The sequence below is a fragment of the Tursiops truncatus genome, chromosome 2 (assembly GCF_011762595.2).
Source record: "Tursiops truncatus isolate mTurTru1 chromosome 2, mTurTru1.mat.Y, whole genome shotgun sequence".
Taxonomy (NCBI): domain Eukaryota; kingdom Metazoa; phylum Chordata; class Mammalia; order Artiodactyla; family Delphinidae; genus Tursiops; species Tursiops truncatus.
The window spans coordinates 156,311,056-156,337,018 of NC_047035.1; the positions used below are offsets into that span (position 1 = coordinate 156,311,056).

General features: G+C 43.9%; 2 protein-coding genes across 8 annotated transcripts in view; one reads left to right on the plus strand and one right to left on the minus strand.

The window, feature by feature from the left end:
* The window catches only part of UPF2 (UPF2 regulator of nonsense mediated mRNA decay), a 211,066-nt gene that overhangs the window by 46,475 nt on the left and 138,628 nt on the right, over positions 1 to 25,963 (minus strand). The gene's annotated exons all lie outside the window — the stretch shown is intronic.
* PROSER2 (proline and serine rich 2) overlaps positions 1 to 25,963 on the plus strand; it is a 40,717-nt gene that overhangs the window by 10,840 nt on the left and 3,914 nt on the right. For 2 of the 3 annotated variants that reach the window (XM_004317485.4, XM_073801541.1), the window contains 2 exons: positions 8,269 to 8,488; positions 25,175 to 25,427. In XM_004317485.4, coding sequence (XP_004317533.3) covers positions 8,351 to 8,488; positions 25,175 to 25,427 — 391 coding nt within the window. In that variant the 5' untranslated portion in view covers positions 8,269 to 8,350. Of the gene's footprint in view, positions 1 to 8,268; positions 8,489 to 18,931; positions 25,428 to 25,963 lie in introns of those variants that run through there. The other variant, XM_019933255.3, reaches the window with a different exon arrangement.

Sequence of the window (25,963 nt, forward strand, 5' to 3'; positions counted from 1 at the left end):
CACATCACTCCCATAAAAACAGGAATGAGCAGAGAACTAGACAGAAAACTATAGAAGCTATAGAAAGCTATAAAAGTAGGACCCCTGTCTTCTTTGTTTGTGTAAATCAGAGCAAAGTACATCAGTACATGTTCAGACAAACAAAGGTTGTCAAGAGCTGCCAGCATTAAGGCCAACAATGGCTATTCTGTGTTTTCTGATTATTTCATCTAAGATTGTGTACATTCCATGAGAAATAGCTCTTTCTTTACTTTCGCCCACTGCTTAACCATAGGAAAAGCCCATGAGTGGTAATGAGCTGTGATGACCCAGAAACAGTTCCCACGGGGAAGCTCCTTCATTTTTAATGTCCTTGAAGGTCAAGAAGAACATATCTTTTTGAAAGCGGCTTGGCCGTTAAATCATCATATTGGGATTTCTCAGGATATAGTCTTCAAGGTAATTTCTGTCCTAAGATTCTTTTTCTAGGTTTGGGAACAAATCTCCCCAACGTTCCTATGAATGGAGAATGAGATGATGAAAGAGTGGGATGTAGGTTTGCACATGGGTCTGCCCCTTGTGGATGGCCCAATATGGGAAGGGGGTGTTTTTAAAAAGCTCATTTCTTCTCCTTTCCCAGCTAAGTTGTGCTTCTGCTGACTGTACCGTAGCTGTGGTGGTTCATAGTGGTGTCTAGACAGGAGTCGGGGTCTCTAAGCCTTGGATCATAGCCCACAGGGTTCAGAACCCTAAGACCCAATCTTCCTTTTCTTTTGTGAAGCGTTTGCCTTGGCTGTGAGTTGGAGCAGTTCTCTTTCTAAAGTGTAACGCAGACATGCTAAGCAAAATTAGTTCCACATCACTTGGTTAAGGAGGATCATTTTCCCCTTCGTGTTCAGAACTGCAAAGACAATAATCACCCTTGTGATTTTGTTTAGCATGTCTGCAGGGAATCTAAGTCTCAGAAGACGCGATTCCCTTCCCCCACCAAGTGGGAGAAAGCTTAGTAGTTGAATGTAAGGGAACTTATCTATTTGTTCCAGTTTAGATTCTTAGGTAAATTGGATCTGGTCAACCTTTCCCTGGCTAATTTTGAGCTAAATTATGATCCAAGAAAAGTTTAAATTCAGGGTTTCTCCTTCCTAGTTAAGCCAGACCGCCTTCAGCGTTTCCCTCCTAAATTGCCCCAGGGTTTCTAGATTATGGGTGTCTCCTCTGCTTCTCTCTTTAAATCCAAACTCATCTGTCCTGTGTCATCTCCTGAGATCTGGACTTTTCACAGTTTCCCAGGTGATAAAATGATCTGATAAATCATTATTATTCAAACCTGCAGGAAATCTTCCTTATTGTTTTTCAGGCAGTAACAGGTGTGTAAGAAAACAGTGTGGTGGAGCAGACCAGGTGTAGACTATAGTACAGTCGATGTGTGCCCCGCCCCCATCCACCCATCCGCACCACTGGGATGTGTTCCTGGTTATGGATGTAAAATACAGGGCTGTGTGTGCTTTAAATGTATACACATGGATTGTGCTAAGACTCTAATTATAACTTCACTCCATACATTTCAAGATCCATCCACACCATCGTCCAATTGATTGCTTCTGACTGATGAACAGTATTCCATTGTAAAATGTTTACCTTGTTTTTGCTTATTCTTGGAGTTCATCTTTTGTTAAATCTTTTCCCAAGTAATATAATGTATATATACATATATGCAGCTTTATTTTATGCTATTTTTAATTAATTAATTAATTATGGCTGCATTGGGTCTTCGTTGCTGCACGTGGGCTTTCTCTAGTTACGGTGAGCAGGGGCTACTCTTCGTTGCGGTGCGCGGGCTTCTCATTGCGGCGGCTTCTCTTGCTGCTGAGCACGGGCTTTAGGCACACGGGCTTCAGTAGTTGTGGCATGTGGGCTCAGTAGTTGTGGCTCCCGGGCTGTAGAGCACAGGCTCAGTAGTTGTGGTGCATGGGCTTAGTTGCTGTGCAGCATGTGGGATCTTCCTGGACCAGGGATCAAACCTGTGTCCCCTGCATTGGCAGGCAGATTCTTAACCACTGCACCACCATGAAAGTACAATTTTATGCTTTTTTTTTTTTTTTTTTTTTTTGCGGTACGCGGGCCTCTCACTGTTGTGGCCTCTTCTGTTGCAGAGCACAGGCTCCGGACATGCAGGCTTAGCGGCCATGGCTCACGGGCCCAGCCGCTCCGTGGCATGTGGGATCTTCCCGGACCGGGGTACAAACCCGTGTCCCCTGCATCGGCAGGCAGACTCTCAACCACTGCGCCACCAGGGAAGCCCTATGCTATTTTTAATGGTATCTTTTTTAGCTGTTGTTTGTGGCTAGTATATAGAAATTGATTTTTTTTTATATTGGCTTATCCCCAGCGACTTTGTTAGACTCTTACTGATTCTAATAATTTGACAGAATTTTGGAGTTTTCTACAAAGACTGTAATTATATGTGAATAATAACATTTTCCTTTTCAATCCCTATTCATTTTTTTCTTGCCTTATATGTGGGTTATGACTTAATATACAATATAGAATAGAGGATGGGATGGTGGTAATGGGAGTGGTTTTAATAGTTTGCCATCAAATATGATGTTTGCTATCATTTTTATGGATATCTTTTATTGGATTTAAAAAGTTCTCTTCATAATTTGTGAAGTTTATTTTTAAATTATGCATAATATTAAATTCGTCCAATGCTTTTTGTCATCTATTGAAATGACTGTATGACTTTTCTCCTTTAATCAATTAATGTTGTACTGTATGTTGGAAAATCAACGTTATTCCAACCTTGCATTTTTGGGATTAAGTCATCTTGGTCATTATTTGCTTTCTAGATCCAGCTTACTAATAATTTTGTTTAGGACTTTTTGTATCTGTGTTCATGAATGACAGCAGCCTATAATTTTTTCTTCTTTATACATTCTTGGGTTTTGGCATCAAGGTTTTAATACCCTCAAAATGAGAAGAGTTTGTTTCTACTTTTCTCTTCTCTGCAGAAGTTTGTGTAAACTTAGAGTTATTTGTTCCTTGAATGTTTCATAAAACTCTCTAGTAAAACTTTCTGGATGTGCTGTTTTCTTTGTTGTAAGATTTTTATATAATGATTTATTTTCTTTAATGATTATATTACTATTCAGATTTTTTCTTTTATTCGTGGTGTTAGTTTTAAGGAGATCTTCTCTTAGGAATTTGTCCATTTCATCTATCTTTTCAAATTTACTGGCATAAAATTGTTTATAATACCCCCTTTCAATACCTGTGGCATCTGTACTTATGTTTCCCTTTTCATTCTGATATTGTTTGTCTATTTTTTCTTGATTAGTTCTGCCAAAAGTTTGTCAATTTTATTAGCATTTTCAAAACAATAAATTTTGAAATTTAGTTCTCTATTGTATGTTTTTCTGTTTATCTAATTTCACATTCTTTTTTTTACCCTGTCTATTCTGTGTTTATTCTTTTGGTTTTTTTTCTAATTTAAACGTTACTTGCTTGGTTCATTAAATTCCAGCCTTGTTTTCTAACACTGTAAGCATTTAAGTGATGTTTTAGCTACATCCCACAGGTTTCGATATGCAGTATTTTTATTATCATGTAGTTCTAAATACTTTCTACTTTCTAATAATATTTCTAAGAGTTACTTAGAAATATAAATTCCTAACGACATGGATTCTTCTGATTATCTTTAGGTCACTGATTTCTAATTTAATTGCTTTGTAGTAAAATAATGTGTTTTCTGATACCACCAGTCTTCTGAAATTTGCTGAGACTTGATTTCTGGCCCAGGATGCCATCAGTTTCCATAAGTATTCTATGTGAACATGAAAAAATATGTATTAAGAAGTTGCTTCGGGCTTCCCTGGTGGCGCAGTGGTTGAGAGTCCGCCTGCCGATGCAGGGGACACAGGTTCATGCCGCGGTCGGGGAAGATCCCACATGCCGCAGAGCGGCTGGGCCTGTGAGCCATGGCCGCTGAGCCTGCGCGTCCGGAGCCTGTGCTCCACAACAGGAGAGGCCACAACAGTGAGAGGCCCGCGTACCGCAAAAAAAAAAAAAAAAAGAAAAAAAAGAAAAAGAAGTTGCTTCACTTAGTATGTTGTAAATGTCGCTTAGATCAAACTTGTTAATTGTGTTGTTTAAATCTTCTTTATTCCCAGTCTGCTGGATTTATCTATTGTTAAGAGTGGTGTGCAGAAATCTCCCACTATGATGGTGGGTTTATTAACTCATGTTATTTATATTTGAGGTACATGCAGGTAAATCGAAATTTTTATCATTTTGAAGTACTCCTCTTTGTTTCTAGTAATTCACTTTTCCCTTCTTTTCCTTTGTCTGATTTTACTGTAATGATTCCAGCTACTTCCTATCCATCCATTTCTCCCTCCCCACAGGCAGCCTTTGTTGGAATTTTTCTCGTGTATCCTTCCAGAAAGATTCTAGGCACATCAAAGCATAAACAGAGATATTTTTCATTTTTTTCCCTATACACATGGAAGTATACTAGACTCTGTTCTGTCCTTTAGCTCTTTCCACACTCTAAAACGTGTCCCGGAGAACACTGAGCAGCCTCCTCCTTCTTTTAAATCGCTTGTCCTGATTGCTTTTAGGTTCTCCCCCTGGTGCTGTCACCCTCCCAAACTGTTGCCAGAGTCATCTTTCTAACCTATAAATGTGATGCTGCCTCTCTCCAGGGCTCCTCATCACCTGTGGGTGAAGTTCAAGATTCAAGTCCCTCTTCGCTTGGGTCCACTTCTCTGTGTGCCTCTATTTGCACTTTCTCCCTTTTCCAGCTCATTCTGTGTTGTGCTTTAGCTCATTTCAGGGCTTCACCCCAGCCACTCACGACTTTTCAAATAGGCCATGTGTTGCTTACTCTCCTTCTGTGTTTGGAATGCCCAGCATGGTTTGTTTAAATCTGAAATCTCAAACATCTCTTATTGCTGGCCTTTCTGAAAGTCTCTGAGCCCTCCTGGGGAGTATGGGCACCTTCCCCCTGCTCCCATGTGCCCTGTCTTGGCGCTGGACACGGTGATGCATCCGTCCTCCATTAGAGTTGGCGCCATGTGGCAGAATTACTTGTGGAACTTGATTAAAATGCACATGCTCAGCTGTTACCCCCACAGATGTATTCAGTAGATCTGGTTCTGACCCGTTGCTGGATTAAGTTCCTCTGGGGAGGAGATGCCTCTTACCCATCGGTCTTTCTCTAGTACCTGGAATCTGCCCCATATGAAGTAGGAGAACAGTAAACATCAGAAAAACATGCTAAGACTAGAAAGGAATATAGGGTTCCAAGTGAAGCAAGGATTGATTGATAGGACGAACTTTGATTCTGCAGCCCGTGGGGAGTGGGTTGAAGGTGATTGCTTTTAGGAGAGTGGTGACATCACAGTGGTGTTTCAAGATTAATCCAGCAGAAGAATACAGCAAAATGATGGCCAAAATGGAAAAAGCAAGAACAGTCAGATGATGTGGTAAAAATGGTCCTGAACTCGGGAGGGGGACCAGAAAGGAAGTGGATCCAACTGACATGGGGCAGGAGAAATCAACAGGGCTGGGCAGCTGGTTGGTTGTGAGTGGCAGGGGACAGGGAGGTGTCAAAGATGTCCCCAAAGCTGTTTGTGTGACGAGGCTGAAAGCCACTGTGCCTCAGGACGGGTCTTTGACAAGATGACTCATCTCTGGGGTTTGGTGAATAGTGGAAGGACCTAGCTCCTTGGGCTGCTCTGCAGACCTGACTGTGGCCATCTGGAACTTTGACGGAGTGGGGTGATAGTGGGAGGAGGGCTGGATGCCTTCCATCCAGGCCATTCTAGGTCTTTCTGGAATGTACAGGGGAGGATGAAGAGGAGGACCTTCCTTCCTCTCTGGCTCCAGTGCACTCACTTTGGAGGTTCACTTGCCCCACTAGCTCCACCAGTTCCACGAGCACCATCAACTTGGATGGCTGCTGCGCCCTGACCGGCCATGCTCGGCAGACAGAGATTTACCAAGACTGTAGATCACTTGTGACCTTCAACCTTACCAGAAAAGGCTGTTACTAGTAAATACCGAGCAACAAACACAGGAAGCCCAAGAGAATAAACAGAAACACGCACACGCGGCTCTAGTTTCCCTTTGTGGTGCTAGCTTGTGGCGCCCCCCGCAGTGAGCCTGCTCTGCGCCCTCTGGGAGAAGTCGGTTTCTTCATCTATGGAGCCCTCTTAGTCTGACCCTGGCCTCCCTTTTCTGAAGTGCACTGTTAGCAAACACAGAAAGTGAGCCCTTGTTTGGGAAAGGAGACTAGATACTGTGGGGTGGTCATGACCTCACAGACTCACGGCTCTGGCCGCTCTGTCAGACGGATCTGCTCCTGCTTCTTTATCTCACGCTCTCCCCTTTCCAGTGCAGACCTTGCCCCCCGCTCAGAAATCGACGCCCCATAGTGGCTCACCCATGGAATTCTATATTTTTGGCTCCTGGGGAACTAGGACCAGGGAGCCCCTCGTTCTCAATTCCTTAAGAGATGAAAGAAGACTGACAGCTCGAGCCTGTGAAGGATATTGAACCAAGGTTTCCACTTTCTCCCCAACAGACTCTGCCTTCTGGAGAATTCTGATTAGCTTCCTCATCTTCTTTCAAGGGAATAATTTGTAGAAGTCTAAACACTACAGTTTTACAGCATCAGAAGAGCTTTTAAAACGCTAGTAGCACAGGAGAAAGGCGCGCTCTCGGATGGTATAGTCAGTTACCACCCTCCGCCCCACGGAGGGTCCCATGTGCTGTCTCATTGCACAGATCCGGAGCCAAGTTCCAGGTCCTGCCCCACCGAGCACACGGTCCCCCAGGTCCCTCATTGGCGGTGACTCAGTACCTCGCTTCCCGTCTTTCCTCTGTTGTCAGGGGAAGATTCACTGCCCGCCCCCGCCCCCACCAGACGGCACCTATGGTGGTTTTAGCTCACGTGCCCCTCGGGATTCTTTAGGGGCTCGTAAGGCCACCTGGTGGTGCTTTCAGTGTAGGGAGGGGTGAGCATCTATTTCCTCACTTGCTGTAACATCAGGTCATATGTAGTGGACAGGAGGCATATTCCCTTATTCCCTACTAGCCTTCTTTAGTCTTCTGGAAGGTTTTGTTGAACTCAGTTGTCTGTTGTTCAGGGGCTGAGCTGAATTTCCTGCTGGAACAGTCAGAGGACTGTATGAGACTAGGGCTCGGGGGGGACAGTTTCAGTGTCCTTGTTCCTGAAAGTGGGAACATGAACTTCCCGATGGTATTAACTGATGGGACCTTAGCATTTTATGTAGAAACTGCAGTAGTATCACGGCCTCCAAAGAGTCTGGAATTTCGGAGATGTCAACCAAACTTGCATTAGTAATTTGTTAGCTCTTGTCACTTTACCTCAACTCTGAACTGTAACAAGGCTGGAAAAGGAACCATGATGTTGTGGTGTCTGAGGCAGAAAAGAATAGAATTTATAAGCAGTACAGGGAAAGCCTGAGTCTGAGTGTGACGGAGCGTGAAAGTACAGACCCGAAGAGCAGAGGACAGCGCCAGAACATTATTTCATCAAATTTTCAGCACGAAAGAAATTTTTAGTACACCCATCTTTCCTTAAAAATAATTCTTACTGCTACTCAACCATAAAAAAGAATGAAATAATGTCATTTGCAGCAACATGGATGGACCTAGAAATGATCATACAGTCAGACAAAGACAAATATCATATGATATCACCTATATGTGGAATCTAATATATGAACTTATCTACGAAACAGAAATAGACTCACAGACGTAGAGAACAGACTTGTGGTTGCAAAGGAGGAGAAGGGTGGGGGAGGGATGGATTGGGAGCTTGGGGTTAGCAGATGGCAACTATTATATATAGGAGGGATAAACAACAAGGTCCTACTGTACAGCACGGGGAAATATTGATATATTCAATATGCTGTGATAAACCATAATGGAAATGAATATAAAATGAAATATATATGTATGTATAACTGAATCACTTTGCTTGTACAGTAGAACTTAACACAACATTGTAAATCAACTCTACTTCAATAAAAAATAAAATAAAAATAATTCTTACGTCTTCATAATGGAGAAGGAGATAAAGGAGAAATGGAAATGAGCATCACCAAACAAGTTGACTTCAGGGGTCCTGATCATCTTAGTCCTAACGGTCGAGGCTGTGGACCAGCCGACTGTATCTCGTGACGCCTGTTCGTCCTGGGGGAATGAGGCCTTCGCTGTCTGAGCTCACTAACCCTTGTCACCTTGTGCTTACTCCTCCAGAGGTGACCCACTACTTGGGCATGGGACACCGGCCCCTTCCCCACTTCCTGTGATTGAGCCAGCGGCCGGGGTTACTGTGGGGATGCCTGTCCATCACCAGAAGTCAGACTCTTGGGAGATGGACCCTGACTTGTTGCCCGGCTGCAGGCTCAGCGGCCTGAGCAGAGGGGGCAGTCTGGAGAGTCGGGCCAGCAGCTCTCGTTCCAGAAGTCTCACTCGGGTGAGTCCCTGTTTCTCCGGTGCTCTGTGTGCTTGAATGTTGGCTGATTTCGCCCCCCTATCAGGAGTATCTTACAACATCCTTTTGGGGTAACTAGCTTGACGTCTTGGAATACTCGCTCTCTGAAGCGGCATTTCAGTGTGAATCGTATTGAGTTTTGCACAAAATCCAGAGCCGTGATAACTTGGCTGCTAAGACCCAGAGCACGCCGTGCCTGAAGGTGGCCACCAGCCCAGGCCAGGGCGCCTGCCTTTCAGGTCCAATGACTGGAAGAAGGGAAACACCTCACAGGATAACATCAAATTCACTTTAAAACAGATGTTTAAATCCTTTGCAAATATAAATGCTTTCCTATCCCTTTCTCTCGGCATCCAGACCTTTACGTAAGTGTCAACAAGCTTCGGGAACTTTCACAAGAAGTCTGTAAAGTTAAGAGAAGATCTTTTGGCCCTCCCCACCCCTCAGGGTATTCACCTTTCAGGATGGAGACCTTCATATTCATAGAGGGAAGGACAGGAGAGAGTCCACCTTGGATCTCAATAAAAATGGTCCATTGTTCATCTCAGCCCATCTTCAATGGGAGCACAAATTTTCTAAAGATACACCAATCCGTAAAATTAACCCCAGCTATGCTGAACATAAGAAAGAAGTGTACAGAGGGCAGTTAATAGTAACAATAGAATTTTATAGGCTCCTACTTGCATATTTTCTTTTTTTCAATCACCATGGTAAGTATGTAACAAATATTATTTGATTCGCCAAAGGAAAAATATATTACAAATTACTCTCTGAATATCTGAGAATCTATAAATCCTTAAGAATAGAGAATTTGGGACTAATTTTTTAATTTAAAAACTGTATTTAAAGAATATGTTAAAAGAATAGGTAGAAAGACATACAGATTAATACTCCAGTCATTAGTGGAGTCTGTTCTCCAAAGCACAGTTAGGAAGCAGCTCTGCTCTGATGTAGAGGGTATTTCTAAAACATGGCGTGGATAGCTTAGGAACCATAGTCTAAAGGGCTGCCCTGTGTGGGGGGGGGGGGGGCGGGAATAAAGTCGAGAATGGTCGTCAGATGACCTCGGTCTCTGAGGAAACGGGTATAGTGCGTTATGAGTCTGTGCTCGAATTATTTTCTTGCCTTTCACTTTCATTTTCTTATTGAACTTGAGGCAAATCTCTTAACATCCTTTGTACCATGGCCTCTTTTGATAGAAAGCTGAAGCAATACCTGTTCTCTGTCTCTTCCTGGGAGAGTCCATAACCCCAGGTGTGTCACGTGCGCTGAATTCTGGGCAGGAAAGTCGCTACTTTTCTATCTCCACTGTAGTCATATAGGGTCCGTTCTTCACATGCACCAACTCATACCCACCCTCACCACATCCTCTGCGGTGGGTCAAACTCATACTCCAAAGACAGAAAGGACTTGATTGAGCTCGGCAAACCCGTCCATGGAGGACTGCCTTCCGTCTGTTCTATGTAGGTGATTTATCCCTTTGCTCAAATACTGAAGCACTGTTCTCGGAGGTGAGGACAGAGGCAGAGCTTGCAGTCTGGTGGCTGTGGTTCACCCTGACAGAATTGGCTGCAGATTTGCTTCCCAGGCAGCAGACTCTGAGATGGACAACGTTACAGCACAGGAGGCTTATTAGGGTTGTTCCTGGGCTCAACATCTGGAAGGAAAAGGAAGCAGGGTTTGGGCAGAGAGAGAAGCTGGGCTGTGAGGCAGACCCAACAGAGGCCTTAGCTGTTCCTCAGGAGGCCCTGGCGCTGCTGGGCCGAGAGTGGAGCCTGGATACCCACTCTGCCATCAGCCCTGGGATGAGGACATCCCTGGAGGGAGGCACGACCTTGACAAGACAGTTCCTTTCAGTTGGAGACGTCCCCAAAGGGGACTGACAGCTGAGGGCCGCCTGCCAGCAGCATTCCCAACAGATGGGGGACCAGGTCCTTCATCCCCAGGGTGACCTGCGGGGCGCATCACACTCCCTACCACGAAGGTGTAGGAGAAAAGGAACAGAGCCTTTTAGAGGGACCGAAGGCACCAGAGCAGCTATAAGATGTCTGAACTAGAAGAAGCAAGACTGTGAAATGAATTCGGGGAGTTTACAAGAGACCACCCTATAAATACAGCTCTTCACAGAGTGTCTGTCTAGGCAGGTGGGGTGTCCATTCCATCACCTGGCAGATTTGGAGAATAGGCATCATTTTGACTCTTTATCAGGATGTCAGACCCAGGAATTCATCTTCAGAGGCAAAAGCTCTTCTTTGAAACGAGGTCTACTAAGTTTCAGCTCCGGAGTCACAAGGAGAAATGGTTTATTATAAAACTTTTTATCACGGACGTATTTTTTGGTAAGATATGAGAATTATCTTTAGGTTCAAAGAGAGAAAAGACTACAAATCTCTTACGTTTGTAAATCTCAGGAGGTCAGGACGGGCGAGGTGAGCACAGCGTTATGCCTGTGAGCCGCCTGTGCTGGAAGGGCTTCGTGAGCCTTAGTGCTGCGCTAAGCGGGTTCCACAGTGGAGTCGAGTACAGATCAGAAGGACGTTCCCCAAGACGTGTATAATTTCCCTTAAGTCCTCCCAGAAATCCGTATGCATTTTGCAAGTTGCTTTATTTACTGATACTAATCAGTATCCTGAAAATTGGCTCAGGATAGTAATAAACACAGGATACTGGAGACATGCCCACATTCAAATTCACCTGTGCCTCCCTCTGGAACCTGGGAAAAGTAACTTAATCACTTTCTTCATTAGTTATTTTCTTCATTAGTTTAAAAGGGGGGTGGGGAGTGGGATAATAATTCTTTCTCAAGGGTTACCTATAGAGATGAAAGGCCCAGCATCTAATCAGTGCTTCCTAATTACTGGTACAAGCTCCTGTGAGTGCCCTGTTAGCCCCAGGTGGAGAATAACTCCACTCCATCCTGCCCCGTCATCCTGTTTGGATCTATGCTTTCCCATCTATCCATCTCTTATCAGTAGCCTTCTGAATGTCTTTCTTTGACCAGAAGGGAGTCTAAATTTGGGGAGGGTCTATATGTTTTTATTCTAAATCCTCAGTCTTTTTATGACTTGTCTCTAAAGAACGACAGTCAACTGTAGTATTTTCCCTACTCCCTGTTCTTTATTCCCTGACCTCATAAAAGGTTTGTCAGTAACAGTGTTTTTAGGCCTCCAGATTGTATGGGATTAAATGCACCCCTTGGAGGGCTCTTTACGTAAAAGATAGTTCCAATTTATAGAAGTGTGTATTTCTTTTAAGCAACGGTTATTTTTAAAAAGAAGATAAAACATTAATGCCTAAAGTTAAATGAGAGTATTGTAAAGTTTTTAAACACTAGTTGAAGTGTGGCCTGGAAGATGACAGATCTTTGCTTTTTAGAAACCTTTCTCCTGAGGCAGTACAAGTTAAAAATTAAAATAGCTGCTTAGGTAGGACTATTGTGGCTATCCACATGGCCGCCGTCATGACCCAGGCTGTTCTAGGAGGATGAAGTATGTGAACTTTTTATCGCTCAAGAGGCTAGCTGTGGTTGTGTACGTGTATTGTTTTTCTTGTAAGGAATTCTTCCTCTGAACATTTTCTAGCAAAATGTATAGCTAGAACTAGAATAAACTGGCCAGGACTTCCCTGGTGGTGCAGTGGTTAAGAATCCGCCTGCCAATGTAGGGGACACGGGTTCGATCCCTGGTCCGGGAAGATCCACATGCCACAGAGCAACTAAGCCTGTGCGCCACAACTACTGAGCCTGTGCTTTAGAGCCCGCGAGCCACAACTACTGAGTCCACACACCGCAACTACTGAGCCCACATGCCGCAACTACTGAGCCTGCGTACCTAGAGCCCGTGCTCCACAACAAGAGACGCCACCGCAATAAGAAGCTGCGACGAAGAGTAGTCCCCGCTCACCGCAACTAGAGAAAGCCCACACGCAGCAATGAAGACCCAACACAGCCATAAATAAATAAATAAATAAATATTTTTTAAAAAGAGCAAACTGGCCAAATCCTTGTATACTTGACTAAGAGGGTCTCTTTTTCCTTTGAACTGTAAGAAGGACACCTTCAGTACAGTACAGTTGGTAGTGTAGTTCTGGAACTTACCACCTTGAGAGGTGATGGGGATTCAAAATAAAAGGTTCAGGAAGGATTTAGAGACATTCATAAATGATAGCTCTTTAAGGGGACAAAGGAAGCTTTGGGTATAAGGTGACATATTCTTAAGCTCTTAAGGCCAATATCTCAGACACACATCTCATCAAACATCCGGGGTGCACTTCCAGGGACCAGTACTGCCTCATGCCAGGATCCTTAGGTTCTTCTTATGCACATGGTCTGAAGCCTGCTCTGCCCGGCAGGCACCCTGAAGCTTCCTCCAGAGAAGAATATGATTTAACTAGCTGAAAAGAGGGGATGCTCTTAATACCCACAGGAATTAAGGAATTTCATAATGTGTGTGCCACTTTGAAGGTGGATTGGAAACAGCCCAAGTCCCCAAGCATACTTCCTATTCATTTTTGTCTCTAACTTGGGCAAAACCAATGATCCAAATTCATTGTTTTTGGAGATTTGATATTCAGTGAACTGTCTTGAAACCCTGCCTGGTCCCTCAGCAGACAAATCTTACAGCCCTCAAGTCACATAATAAGCCTGTGATCAGACAGCGGTCGTCAGCTCCTGATCACCCCTTCCTTCTCCAAAGCCTCTGAGGTCGTTTGGCCTCACCTGTCAGTCGTGGAAGAAGAAGGTAAAGCAAGCGGGGGCGAAGCTGTCTCCATGTCTGGCTCCGCCTGAAGTCTAAGCAGGACACTAGGAATCTGACATGCTTGTCGCCAGACATTTCAAGGAGAAGACACAGAACAGAGGCGTGGGAAGGAGAAGCAGACTGGTCAGTAGTAACCACATTGTCCTTTCAGCTCTGGCTCCTTCCCCAGATTGAACCCAAAACTTCCTGGACAGAGCAGCTATTTTAAAACAAAGCTAAACTGCTTTGAGGAGAGTTCAATTCAGTAAACATGCAGTAAATGCCTCCCACATACCAGATTGGATAGGTGATGGAATAAAACTCGGTTTTAATCTTTTCGGGAACTCACAGTTTAGTGACACGACAGCCACGCGGAACTCTGGGACGTGTGACAAGCTTATGTGGGGTCTCACGCACGACGCCACGCGCTTAAGGCATTTCCCTCTCAGTCGGGACCGCTTTATGACGTTGCCAGTTCAGGGAAGTTTAAGGCGGCCAGGGAGCCCAGCGTTGTCCTTCAAAGCCATGATTCTTTCCATCTGTAATCAAAACTGCTCGCATATCTCATCCCCCGCGGGCTTGTCTGTGTCTCTTTCCGGCCACAAGTAGAGGTTTACGTTAACCATAGTGAAAAATTACAACAGGGACTAGTTAGAAATAACCCTAATTAAGCCCTTGTAATGAAACCGTGGGAAAGGCCACATGCACTTATGGTCTTTCTTATGAGGTTGCCAAAGTAAAGCGTGGCATTCACAGGGGGGTCGGAAGCACAGAAGACACTGATTCCTCTTTTCTTCTCACTGCCCCTACGTTGTGTTTCAGCTCATGGGGGGCGTCTCTCATCACCTTGGGCTTTTAAGTCAATAAAGCCTTGCTCAAGTGTCAGGGAGATCATTTTGGTGTTTGTAGAAAGAGAATGTGACCATCAACTCACATTCTGCCTGAACAAATACCCAAGGCCACCTACCTGGGAGAGTTGGGGGTTAAGACATCTTGACTCATCTCAAGAAATTATTTTAGCCATCATAATCTTTCTTAAATTTTCTTCCTGGGCTTCCCTGGTGGCACAGTTGTTGAGAATCCGCCTGCCAATGCAGGGGACACGGGTTCGAGCCCTGGTCCGGGAAGATCCCACATGTCACGGAGCAACTAAGCCCATGCACCACAACTACTGAGCCTGTGCTCTAGAGCCGTGAGCCACAACTACTGAGCCCACGAGCCACAACTACTGAGCCTGCATGCTGCAACTACTGAAGCCCGTGTGCCTGGAGCCCGTGCTCCACAACAAGAAAGGCCACCACAATGAGAAGCCCGTGCACTGCAACGAAGAGTAGCCCCTGCTTGCCACAATTAGAGAAAGCCCGTGAGCAGCAACGAAGACGTAACACAGCCAAAAATAAATAAATAAATTTATTAAAAAAAATTTTTTTTCTTTCTTTCTTTCTTTTTATTTTTCGTTGAAGATACAGATAAGTTCTGCTGGTTCTTTTTTTTTTTTTCCTCCTTCACAAGGAGTTACCACTGTTGTCTTAATCTGCTGTCAAATCCAATTTCTTTGTTTAAAAGAAAAGCAAAACAAAAGGAAAAAAAGCCTAAGAACTGAATTAATTCAGTGGCTTTTTTAGGTGGGGGTTATTTTAGTGTGAGTGTTTTAAGCCTTCTCGACTTTTTTGTTCAGCCAAACAAACAAAGGTTTTTTCCTCTCTGCCATTTGCCTAAAAACTAATCTCCTGTCACACATTTGTACTCCCATAGGTATGTCTAGGATCACTGACTTTTATCACTGCTGGTCGCATTTGTTTTAAGAGTTGGTCACCCAGCCAGGACCATGTTCCTCTCAGAGCTCCACTGGGACTAGAGGGACAATTTTGCTGTCATCTTTGCAGGAGAGGATAGATGGCCCCAGTCTGGGACTCTGTCCTCCTCCTCACGGGAGACCTGTTCAGTGTGCATTCCAGTTACGGCAGTAGATTTGGCATTTTGAATTTTCTGGTTTGAATACATTAGAAATTATTTCTTCACCATCATAATACATAGATTAGGGTAGAAATGTATGTACTCCCAAGTTCTTGAAGCAAAACAGTGTTTCCCTGAGAGGCTTGTAGACATCCCCTGCAGTCAGCATGGTAGGTGGGGTAGCACAGGTGAGGGATGGTTTTCTAGACCGTTCTTTTAGCATCAGGAGATTTGTAGCCTTAAAGAACTTCCCTTTATTCCACATCCCAAATTGGCTCATTAAAAACTTCATTGATAGAAAGGAATTAAAAAAATTTTTTTCTGCTGTCAGCCTACTACCTTCCAAATAATAGGGACAAATGTTCGTTCTCTTCCATTCACCCCTTTCCAAGAAAGCTGCTATGTTTTCTTATCCTCATTTCCTCTCTGCGTAGTTCTTTGGGAACTGAGTTAGCAATTCTCTCATCCAATAGCACCAGTGGTCAAGCAGGGGCCACCCCGGCCACGGTGCCAGCTCTCTTCCCTCCTCACATGGGGCCACTGGGCCACTGCCTTGCTTTTTTTTCTTAAATGTATTGTAACAGCGTTATTGAGATGTAATTCACATACCCTGTGGCTCACCCATTACAGTATGCCATTCAGTGGTTTTTAGTAGATTCACAGAGATGTGCAGCCATCATCACAACCAAATTTAGAATATCTTTATCACCCAAAAGAAACCTGTGCCCACTAGCAGTCACTCCCCGCTTCCCTCCAACTGCCCTAGGCCCTGGGCAACCTCTCATCTGCTTCCTGGCTCCATAGATGTGCCTGCGCTCGCTGCCTTGCCCTTCAGGCTCTGCCTCTTCCCCGAGGCCCACGTCTTCCTCTTTAACGTCCCTGCCTGAGAGAGGCAGCAGCAGCATCTCCTGGGAATAGAGGTGTAGACAGAACTCTCTCAGCCAAGGGCCACGTGCCCCTTTTCTGGCCCTGAATTCCTGGCTCACCAGCCCTTGGCACTGCAGCTTTTCTCTGTTTCTGCTTCCTTTCCTCTCCTAGGTACAGGCAGAGTCCGGGTTCATTTGGAGGGCAGCTTCTTGTTTGGGGAATTAGGCAACAGAGTCCACGGCGTGGTTAGCCCTGCCCCTTAGGTCAAGACTCAAGGCCAGGCTGATCACGAACAAGTCACCCAGCCTGTCCTCCAGCCTCTAACGCTAGAGAGACACCTTGGATAGTTGATGACGCAAGAATCTGAGTCTGCCAGGACCTGGGGCTCTGATCGCTGACCAGCCTGGTTAAAACTGATTTATGGGGATGTCCCTGGTGGAGCAGTGGTTAAGAATCCGTTGGCCAATGCAGGGGACACGGGTTCAAGCCCTTGTCTGGGAAGATCCCTCATGCCGCGGAGCAACTAAGCCTGTGCACCACAACTACTGAGCCTGTGGTCTAGAGCCTGCGTGCCACAACTACTGAGCCCGAGTGCCTAGAGCCCGTGCTCCACGACAAGAGGAGCCACCGCAGTGAGAAGCCCGCGCACCGCAACGAAGGGTAGAAGCCCCCGCTCGCCGCAACTAGAGAAAGCCCACGCACAGCAATGAAGACCCAATGCAGCCAAAAATAAATAAATAAATTTATTAAAAAAAAGGGAAATAAGTAGAACAGAACAGAAAGCAAGCAGAGAACTGGTTCTGGCCTTGGCTGCTCTACAAAATAGTTGTGCGACCCTTGGAAAGTCATTACATTGCCTCTGCACCCGGTTTTCACACCTTCAGGTGAGGGAGCTGGACTGACTGATCTCCGCGTTGCATCTGTCAGCCTGTGAGTCCTGTAGTTTGTCACACAACATAAAATGGTTGAATAGGAGCTTCCCTTTCTAAGCTTATTTTCCAAATGAAATATTATGTTGGGACTCCTTGCTTTGAGGTTGGATTGGACGTGCGGGGTTTATATACCCCATTCTCACTTTTGCCGCTCACTTAATTGGGAAATGGGAGTGTGTCTTAAGCTGACGGCGTGTTACAGGTCAGTTGCCTATTTAATTCTACTGTCTGTCTAACCAAAGAGAAATCATTATACCCAGCCAAAGTATCAATAGATTATCTAAAATCTTGGGAATAACCCTATTGAAACACTGAGTTGGGAAGGTCAAAGTAGGAGGAAAAGGGTAGAGAGCATTAATTTATTTCCCCAAGACGTTTACTTCAACAAATAGTTGGGGCTAAGACTTTTTTGGTTCCCGTTGTTACCATTATCACGTCACCCTAACAACATCCATGGTGGTTGTAATTATTAACTAGGGGAATCTTTGTCATGCTAAGAGCCCTATTCATTTTAGACTTGCAGGGTTTTTTGTCATGGTGGTGGTTGAATCACCAAGCTGAACTTCTCTGCATGGAGAGAAGAAAAATGCGAAATGTCTTAGGGTGACTCTGGGAGGAGCAGGGTTGGTGTGGTGTGTGCTGAATGATGGGCGTGGGGTAATCTAGCAAGACTCAGGCTAGATTAAGAGGAAAGAGGAGGAAAGAGGAGGCAGGATGCTCTGTGCCACCTGCCAACCCGCAATAAGTCTAGAAAAATCACAAAACGAGTAGCATCGCTGGATTTTTTATGAAAGTTTCGTGTGCTGGTGGCCAGAGGGCCAAGACAGACCTACATGGTGAGGAGGCAGCTGACACTGTGGTTACAGTGACTGCATCCTGGACACGAGACAAACTCTCAGCTCTGTGCAGAGTTCACAGACGCCTCAGACATGGCTCTTTCCTCTACATATAAAGTCCAGCAAAGGTGAAATGCATAGGTGATGAGCAACTACGGTAAAAAATAGAGTTTTATACGAAGAGTCAATTCTTCCTGTTAAATAACCCTCAACTCATCTGCTTCTCTCTGTTCCCATCACCATGGCTCTACTTTAGGTGACTTTTAACTTTTGTCTAAATTGTTTCCATATTCAGTTGTCCATACTGTTTCCTATTTTCCACACTATTGCCAATGTGATCTCTCCAAAATACGTATCTAACTACCCCCGGTCCCTTTTTGTTGAACTCTCACCCACTTCTTTCAGATTATTGACAATCATTTCACCTCCAGAGTTTTTCCATATCAGAACCCCTGTCCCAAAAGTGTGAATTGACACCCATACTATGTTTCCCTAACTCGCCATAGTCACCTTGTTATAGCCACTTTGTCTACTTTCTTGTCTGAAGCCCTCATTAGATGAACTAAACCAGACAGCAAGAACATTATTTACACCCTCGTATATACATTGCCCGATGCTTACTAGATGCTCAGATATTTGAATGCATGATTCAGTGGGTGCTATGGGGGTAGGCTGGAGGTGTGGTGACATTTAAATTGGACCAGGAAGGACAGGTGAGATGTGGCTGTCCAGTCATGGGCATTGCTGACAGAGAAACAGGTCTAGGAAATAGCAAGTGATTTGATTTGATTATAGGGCAAGAATTAGCAAACCCCACTCTGTGGACTAAATGTGGCCCCCCGCTTGTTTTTGTAAATAAAGTTTTATTGTAACAAAGCTAATAAGCTCATTCATTTACATATCACCTGTAACTTTCACACTGTGTTGACAGAGTTGAATAGTTGCCACCATTAAGACTGCAAAGCCCCAAATATTTGCTATCTGGCCCTTTACAGAAAAAGTTTACCAGCCCTGCTATAGAGTATAAAGGGGAGAGGAGTAGGAGTGACATTTAAAAGGTAAGTAGGGTGGCCCCCGCTCGCCGCAACTAGAGAAAGCCTGTGCACAGCAACGAGGACCCAACACAGCCAAAAGTAAGTAAGTAAATAAATAAATTTAAAAGGTAGGTAGGGCCAGATCCTGGAGTTCTCAGAATTAAGTGTAAACCCATTAGTCATATATTCTGTAGACACGAAGGACTTATAAGATTTTAACCCTGGTTCTTTTGTTAAAACCTATTCCTCTCTTCTTTGGTTCAGTGCTCAATAACAAGTATTAAATAAGGAACGCCTGGTGCCCATTTTCCCCTGTAGTATCCTGCTACTTTTCTAATGTGCCTTCACATGGATCCTCTTATTAGAGGGAAAAATTGAAGTTCTTAAGGGCTACACAACTGCTAGATATGTAAACTGATAAACTTACAGAGATCTAGTTAATACAAAACTGTTACAATTTGAACTGGAGACAATTTTTCCTTAAAATCACTCTGTTCCCCCGCCCCAGCCCCACCCAATCTCAAAAGAAGTGGAACAGAAAGATATGCCATGAACTAAAATCTAAGGGCACACTGTTTCCTAAGTTCAAACTTAAAAAAGGAAATCCATACAAAATCTGATTATAATGAAAGGAAAATTATAATCTGTCTTGTGGATATATATGCAAAAATTCTAAACAAAATGTTAGCAAATCAGATTCAGTGTTGTATAAAAAGGCTAATAACATCACAACCAAGTTGGACTTATTCGAAGAATGTAAGCTTGGTTTAATAGTTGAAAATCAATCACCATACTTCAGTACATTAACAGAATAAATGAGAAAATTGTGACAACTAAAATTGTCTCCAGACATTGCCAAATGCCCCAGGGAGGGTAAAATCATCCCCAGCTGAGAACCACTGCAATAAATGAAGAAAAAGCCTTTGACAGAGTTCAAAACCCATTCATTATTTTAAAGACAAACACACTTAGCAAACTAGGAATAGAAGACAGCTTTCTTAATCTGATGAAGATCATCTTTTAAAAACCTACAGCAAACACTGTACTTAATGGTGGAATATTGAAAGCTTTCACCCCAACATTGGGAACAAGATGAAGATGCCACTTCTGTTCAGCTAACTGGAGGACCCTGGTGGTACGATAAGGCAGAATGAAGAAAATGAAAGGCATGAGGAATGGAAAGGAGGAAATAAAAACCTCTCATTTATAGACACCACTGTTTATGTAGAAAACTGAAAAGCACCTACAGATAAACTGTTAGTACTGTGCAGCAAATTTGTTAAATTTGCTTATTTCAAGATCAGTATATCTTGTATTTCTATAGACCAGAAACATTTAGAAAATGTTCAAAGTGATGCCATTTCTAATAGCATCGCAAAACATCAAATACCTAAGAGGAGAGAGAACAAAATCTGTAAAATGTCTACACTGGAAATTACAAGATATTATTGAGAGAAAATAAAGAACCGGATCAAAGCATATCAAACGTTAGTTCATCAGTATTACCCAGAGGGTCTGTTGAAAGAGATTGAAGGCCCAACCCCTTAAAGTTTCTGATTCAGTAGATCTGAGATGGGGCCCAAGAATTTGTATTTCTAACAAGTTCGTGGGTGCTGCTGCCACTGCTGGGTGAAGGACCACACTTTAAGAGCCACTAATCTAAATAAGTATACCATACGGATAGAAAAAATATTGTGAGACATCAGTTCTACTCAATTTGAAGAACTTCCATGAAGTCCAATCAAAATCCCAGCATGGGTGTGTGTGTATATTTATGTGTATATGGAAATTGATCAGCTGATACTGGAAATAAAAAGGGCCAGCACAGACTTAACAGCAAAACAGGAGGGCTTCAAACTCGGGACACACTATAATGTTATAATTAAAACAGTGTTTTATCATTGTACAAACAGACAAGTAGACAAATGAACAGAAAAGAGAATCTAGAAACAGATGGACTCATGACCTGTCACCTGATTTACAACCAAGGGGACCTGCAGTGGGGAAACGATAGTCTTTTTTTTTTTTTATTTGGCTGCATTGGGTCTTCGTTGCTGCGCACGGGCTTTCTCTAGTTGCGGCGAGCAGGGGCTACTCTTTGTTGCAGTGCGCGGGCTTCTCATTGCGGTGGCTTCTCTTGTGGAGCATGGGCTCTAGGCGCGTGGGCTTCAGTAGTTGTGGCACGTGGGCTCAGTAGTTGTGCTTCGTGGGCTCTAGAGTGCAGGCTCAGTAGTTGTGGCGTACAGGCTTAGCTGCTCTGAGGCATGTGGGATCTTCCTGGACCAGGGCTCGAACCTGTCTCCCCTGCATCGACAGGCAGATTCTTAACCACAGTGCCACCAGGGAAGTCCAGAAACGATAGTCTTTTCAAGCAGTTTTGCTGGAACAGTTGGGTATCAGTGTAGGAAACAGTGAATTGTGACCTCACACCATACACAAAAGTTCTTTCCGATGAATTGTAGCACAAATATGGAAGTTTAAAAACAACCATGCTTTTAGAATAAATAAAAGCAGGTGAACGTCTTCATGACCATGGAGTAGGTAGTGGTGTCTTAAATAGGACACAAAAAGCTCTAAAGAAAAGACTGATACATTGTACTACACTAAAATTAAGGACTAGTCACCAGAAGACCCCCATTAACAGAGAGAAAAAGCAAGCCACTGGGTAGGAAAAACTATTTGCAATAAATACACCCACAAAGGATTTGTATCAAGTATGCATAAAAGAACTCCTACAAATTATTTCTTTAAAGACAACTTGATAGAAAAATAGGCAAAAGACTTGAACAGGCACTTCATAAGAGGATCTCCAAACAGCCAATTAAGTATTATGAGGAAAAAAATCTCAACACTGCTGTCTTCTTGGGAATGTACTGAATATCAGAAGGAGATGCTACCACATGCAGGGCCATGCACCAACCAGTGTGTGTTGGTCCAGCCGCCTGGGAGAACTGTTAGGCTATGTCTACCAAAGCAGACACGTATCTTATGACCCAGCAGTTGTATATAGGTACATATTGCTTCTCTTCCCAGCAGTGTTCTGTTCTGCTACCTAAGCCATGCGGTAGGTATCTCTCCCCAGCAATATTCTGTTATTCCTATTTACTGAACCCATGCCATGGACAGTCCCCTTTTCCTGAGTGGACTTCCTTCAGGATTCAGCTAACATGGCCAAGCTAGTTTGAGAAATTTGCATGTGTTCTTGTGCTAATCATCCCCCAAACAAGTATATACTGTGCCTGAAACTAAAGACAAGTCTCTAAACCTCTGGACACTGCAGGCTCTGTGATGGGCCTGGACAGGTGGGCATTTGAAGACCTCTCAGATCACGGTATGAAGTGCATTATTCTATACCACATGGACCAACTCATAGTCACCTTTGCTTCCACTATATTTTTTCCTGTTGTTTTATCAAAATTTATTTTCATCGTACAGACTCAAATACTTTTATAAGGTTTATAAAAAGCATTAGTCTTACTTGTACCCCTCCCCCCATTTCCGACTCACTGGAGGCAACGACTTTTAACTCATTCCTGTTTGTTATTTACCTTCATTTTCCCCCACTATTGACATTTTATCCTTTCAGTACTTTTTGTATTTGTGGATATATGAAGTATGCATATATTGATATTTAAATCAAGGCAACTCTTGCTTATCTGCATTTTTTTTCACTTAACATTATATTCTTTTGAAAACACCATTTAAAATGGCTGTATAATATTCCATCTGTGAATATGCCCTGATTTGTTCAACCATACCTTTATTGTTGGACATTTTAGGTGGCTTCTCATTTTCTTGCTACCATAAATACTGATATAATTAGTATACCTGTGGGTGTGGGGGGGGTGTTGCTATAGAGGAATTGACTCACAGATACATGCTTTGTCTCATAACTTTAGTTTTTCCTGTGGTTGATAATTGCTTTGGTTTTATTTGCTTTCTTTGTTCATGTTCTGTGTGGCCCCATGGCTTGCTCTGAACTAGGTTGGTTGTTCACTGCACAGCTGACATCCTGGGGACAGCACTGTTATCCTGGGGTTCCCTCCGCTTTCTCTCATTCTCTCCTATATTCTGGCTCCCAGGTTTTTCTTCTTGGCTCCTCCCTTGTCTAGGGGAACAGCCCTACCTCCACCCCGCTGCAGTAGCTTCCTGAGAAAGGCACGCATGGGAGATCTGCTGGTTAGACCTTGTGTGTCTTAAAAATTATTGGGACTTCCCTGGTGGTGCAGTGGTTAAGAATCCACCTGCCAATAATGCAGGGGACACAAGTTCGAGCCCTGGTCCAGGAAGATCCCAATGCCGCAGAGCAACTGAGCCCGTGCACCACAACTACTGAAGCCCGCGCGCCTAGAGCCCGTGCTCCGCAACAAGAGAAACCACCGTAACGAGAAGACCGCACACTGCGACGAAGAGTAGGCCCCGCTCTCCACAACTAGAGAAAGCAGCAACGAGGACCCAACGTAGACAAAAATTAATTAATTAATTAATTGAAAAAAAACCCCACCATTATTCTACTCTAACTTTAACTTGATTATGTACGAATTCTAGTCCTGAATTCATCTGGAATTTTAAAGGAATCACAACATCGTCTTCTGGCTTCCAAAGCTGCTGCTGAGAAGTCTGTTGCTGTTCTGACTCCTGATGTTTTGTTATGTGACCCGTTTTCCACTCTGGAAAGCTTTTAGTATCTCGCCTCGTCTCCCATGGCTGAAATTTCAATGGATGGGCCTTGGCATAGGTCTGTTTTATTCCTGTTCATCAGGTTATTCTCACGACCCTTTGATCTGGAAACGCACATCCTTCTGTTTAAGGACATTTCCTTGAATAATTTTACTTGTTTACTTTGATCATTTCTTCCCCTCTATTTTTCCTCATTCCTCTTTCTGGAACACATTATTCAGATGTTGGCCGTCCCACTCGTATTCTCTAGTTTTCTGTTTAAAAAAATTTTTTTGACTTTTTGTTGTACTTTTCCGGTTTCTCTACTTTATCTCTAGGTTTCTATTTCATTTTTTTCTGTCATAGTTTTAATTTCTAAGAGCTCTTTTCTGTCTTCTAGTTTTTTAAAATAGCATCAGATTCTTGTTTATGGTTTCAGCCTCTCCTCTGATCCCTCTGAGGATGTTCATGATCTCTTTTTGGAATTTTCACCATTCTGCATAGTTTGTTTCTTGCAAGTTGCCTTTTTTTCCTTCTTATCTTGTTTTGATGTGTCTTTCATGTTAAAGGTTTTTCTCAGCTGCTTGGTGATCATTAGCTATATGAACACACTTAAGAGCAGAATGTTAAGAAACTGATTAAGAATTCTGTGCTGGGGTTTGTTGACGGTGATTTCACTGGTAGAGTGATCTTGCTGAGCTGTTTCCCTGGGGAGCCCAAGGTGTCCACCTCTTAGCTCTTGGACCATTCACTTCCCCAGAGAAGACCCTTCCAATCCTCTGTCCAGAGGGTCAGTGTGATTCCCTGACTCCCAGTTTTCAGAACGGTTCTTTACCATGAACTTGGCTTGATGCCCCCCGGCTTTACCTTCTTTAAGATTAAACATCTAGTTTTCTGCCTGGGTGACCTGATTGCTTCTGAAAGAGACTCTCGTCCAGTTCTGCTCTTTTCAGTGTCATCTTAGGCACACTTCCAGAACTGCCCAGCACCTCCCCGACGCTGTGCTGAGCCTCGTGAGGGCTCTCCACCACAGCAGGTTGATTCCGGCCCCACCCCCAGCTGCTGACTAAGATTCACCTTTCTTGGATTCTCTGAGTCAGTCACCACCTGTCCTTCTGCTGTCTACCTTCCCAAATGTTGTTGCTATCACCTCATTTCCTATATTTGTTTTTGTGACGTGTATCTTTAAAAACAGATAAAGCCCATTTTTGTTTTAGTGAGGTTTCTGGAGGGAGAGGAGATAAATATGTGAGTTCACTCCACTGTCTTTAACTAAAGATCCCCCCATTGCTATTACGGGGAAACCAAGCACATCTGTTAGCAGTAAGTTGAAAAGACCTCTTCCAAGGAGGTACTGAAGAATTGCTTTCTTGTCATTGACTCATGAGGAACAAAAGTGTCTAAGATCCGTAATCCGCTACACCTTTTGGACAAACTTTTTTCTCATGCAAGTCGAATGGTGAGGGACACACAGGCAGAGGTGCGCCAGCAGGGTTGCCTGGATGGTGCACTCTCCCCAGACGGGAAATTGGAGGATGCCATGAATTCCACCCCAGGCTCTGTATTGATCCCTACATTGTTGTGGGGTGTTTTCCCTTCAGTGAAACCACTGTTGCTTTCATTCCTCATGTCCAAACCTTTTGTACAGGATGATGAGAGCCTGAAGTACCTCACACATGAGGAAAAGGACGTCCTCCTGTTTTTTGAAGAGACGATTGATTCCCTGGAAGACGACTTTGAGGAACAGGTGCTGTGTGATGGTGATGCTCAGTGCCACTCTCCGCGGTCTCTGGAAGAGAGCACTTCTGGTCCCTCCGAGCCAGAGGACGTAGTGGACTTAGTGCAGCTGGGCCCTGGAGCCGGGGAACCCGAGAGCCTTCAGGATGTGACGGAGGCAGCAGGTGAGGACCAGAGAACAGGTCCCCCACCTCTGACGTGGCTTGTCGTGTGGTACAAGACACAGAGGCCCTCCTTTCTGTTGTGTTCTCTGTGTTTCCAGCCAGTATAGTAGTTCGTGGGGCTGAGCAGATTTTTGTAGGGTAGAAGCATCCTCTTGGTGGTCTGATTGCCCAACTAAATAGGTGCTTTCATGGCATATTAGGATGAAAACACATGGAAGGGAAATTTCAAAAGGGCGAGAATAAAGAATGAGACTAATTGGGCAAACAAACATTGCATACATGGATAAAAGAAAAAAGAAAACTGGAAATGGCTTCAGGAAACAATCCCATTCTACAAAGAAAATATACAAAGGACTTGTACTTTAGCCTTTGAGGTTCAATCTCAATTCTTGTGCAAGGTTATACCCCTATTCCAAGGTGGGAGTGTTTGAACTGAAAAGTCAGCTGGTTCAGGAAAACAAAAATGATCAGAACAAAAATTCAGCTCAGCATCTGCTTTGTAAAGTTTGCTTGATTCAGGGTGGCATCAGAGGAGA